This window comes from Lathyrus oleraceus, chromosome 4, assembly GCF_024323335.1.
Source record: "Lathyrus oleraceus cultivar Zhongwan6 chromosome 4, CAAS_Psat_ZW6_1.0, whole genome shotgun sequence".
Classification (NCBI taxonomy): Eukaryota; Viridiplantae; Streptophyta; class Magnoliopsida; order Fabales; family Fabaceae; genus Lathyrus; species Lathyrus oleraceus.
Genome location: NC_066582.1, coordinates 418810775 through 418813430, shown reverse-complemented (window position 1 = coordinate 418813430; position 2656 = coordinate 418810775). Strand labels below are relative to the sequence as shown.

The following is a 2656-nucleotide window of genomic DNA, read 5'->3' as shown; positions in this document are numbered from 1 at the left end:
ATCAGAGACTCTATTTAACCACAGTTTAACCGTGACAAATATTTTATGAGACTCTATTTACATCGTGTTACCAACATAATGTTGATCTAAGTAGTATTGAACTTGAATCTCTTAAACAAGGTTTTGAAGAATTTACATATGCTTGATTGAGGCTGCGACAAAACAGTATCTGCAGTGGTCAATACTGTTTTTCCCCGTTGCAACGTTGTGAAAAAAATCACACCAAAACATCGTTACACCAATAACATGATTAACAAAGCAAAAATCCATGCATTAGTTATTTAATCCTCAAGAGATAGGAGTAGTAAATTGCTTCCTATATCTTAGATCACATAATCAGTTATGGTTTTGGATCAACTCCCTTTAATTTTTATAAATAGCAAGTTTAGAATGTGATTTTTCTAGTACGACATTGAAACACAAATAACCTATTGAATTTAAGCGATTATGACATAATCTCTGACAAAATAAACACTTATTGAATAAGTGTTAATTAATCTCTTCAGTCAAATATCCTCACATTAACTTGTATTTTCTTCTACACTAAATTTTGGTTGGGTAGCATCCATTGCAAAAGCAAGAGGATAAGAGAAGATATAGCTTAATGTAGAGAGTGATTAACAATAAAAGAGGTCAAATCACTTAAGGATTTGAATTTTAATGGTCTATCCTCACACTTACTTGATAATGTTAGGATATTTTGATTGCTTTCTCAGTCATCAACTTACTATAAATACCATAGTTGCCATGTCTAATTGCATAAACTAAAACCATTTGAGAGAAAATTTTCTTAGTTTTAATATGAAAATGCAGAAAGCTTGGTTCTATGAGGAGTATGGTCCTAAGGAAGTCCTTAAGCTAGGGGACTTACCTATTCCATCTCCTCTGCATAACCAACTATTTGTCCAAGTTCGTGCTGCTGCTTTGAATCCGATTGATTCAAAGAGGCGTCTGCGTCCTATCTTTCCGTCTGAGTTTCCTGTGAGTCTGTGAAACTCTAAATTTGCTCATAAACGAAGTTATATTAAGTCACACTAATTTAGTTATCCATTTTATAAGTTTCAAATGACATCATGGATAACAACTTTTTCCAAGGACAAGAGAACTAGTGTATATAATAGGTTACTGTCAATCATGTGACAGTTAATGGAAAATTGTTGTGGACACGGTTTATATCTTAGATCTACTTTAATATATTAATATAGATCTCTTAAGGCTATAAGTAATCAATAAATATTTCCATATTGCGATGATGGGTTATGAATTTTTCATTTTAAGTTTTCTAACAAGTTGCTTGTTGCATAAGTAACATTTTTTCTCCATAAAAGTACTATTTCTGTGTTATAAACATAAATGGATTTATATATGCAGGTGGTTCCGGGATGCGACATGGCTGGCGTGGTGATAGGAAAAGGTGTTAATGTCAAAAAATTTGATGTAGGTGATGAAGTGTATGGAAACATACAAGATTTCAATAAGACTAATGAAAAACCAAAGCAACTTGGAACATTGGCACAGTTCATTGTTGTGGAAGAGAACTTAGTTGCAAGAAAACCGAAATGTCTTTCATTTGAGGAAGCTGCAAGTTTGCCTTTGGCAGTTCAAACAGCAATAGAAGGCTTCAAAACAGGAGATTTCAAGAAGGGTGAGACAATGTTTGTGGTTGGTGGAGCAGGCGGTGTTGGAACTTTGGTTCTTCAATTGGCCAAACTTTTGTTTGGAGCTTCCTATGTTGTGTCTTCATGCAGCACACCTAAAGTGAAGTTTGTGAAACAGTTTGGTGCTGATAAAGTGGTGGATTATACCAAGACTAAATATGAAAACATTGATGAGAAATTTGATTTTCTCTATGATACTGTTGGTAATAATGTTTTTCTTCTCAAATCCATGTTAGGTATTGCATTGCATAATGAATTAATGATTGAAAACTTTCAGGTGATTGCAAGAAATCTATTGTTGTAGCAAAGGATGAAGGAGCAGTAGTTGACATAACATGGCCTCCATCACATCCAAGAGCAGTTTATTCAAGTTTGACCGTTTCTGGCGAAATCTTGGAAAAGTTGAGGCCATATCTGGAAAGAGGAGAGTTAAAACCAGTGATTGATCCAAGAGGTGAATATAGTTTTGTGAATGTGATCGCGGCTTTTGGTTATATAGAAACTGGAAGAGCTTGGGGGAAAGTTGTTGTGTCATGCTTCCCATTGGAGGATATTCCTCAATATCAGTCTACCATTTTGTCTGAGATTGATACCAATATACAACAAGTCAATGGTTTGGCAAAAGATCTTTGTCTCAAGTAGTTCAGATGATATGTTGGCATGTTGTGTGAAATTTATAAATAATGTAATTTATGTTTTGAGTTGTTAAAAATAATGTAATTTGTGTTATTGAAGTTTATATTTAAATGTGTTGTTAAGTTTCAATATTAACTTTTATCAAAAGGATGTTTAAAGATGTTGTTGGAATGTCTTGTTAAGTTTCCATTTTAAGATTTACTGGTATATGAGTGTTAATTCAAATTGTTACTTTAACAGTTTTTACTTTTAACTTTTTTATAAGATTTCAAAGAATGGTATAAAAGATTGATTTAAGTCGAAATCATCCTAATCAGATAAATTCTAACATGATAGAAGATTTTTTTTTTTTACTATCATCA

At 32.8% G+C, this 2656-nt stretch overlaps 1 protein-coding gene across 1 annotated transcript; it reads left to right on the top strand.

Moving 5' to 3' along the window:
• The first annotated feature begins 753 nt into the window (after positions 1-753).
• On the top strand, positions 754-2454 carry LOC127075798 (2-methylene-furan-3-one reductase). Its single transcript, XM_051017282.1, has 3 exons — positions 754-981; positions 1372-1861; positions 1936-2454. The coding sequence occupies exons 1-3, from the start codon at positions 802-804 to the stop codon at positions 2298-2300; spliced, it is 1035 nt and encodes a 344-aa protein (XP_050873239.1). The 5' UTR covers positions 754-801; the 3' UTR covers positions 2301-2454.
• The last annotated feature ends 202 nt before the right edge of the window (positions 2455-2656 follow it).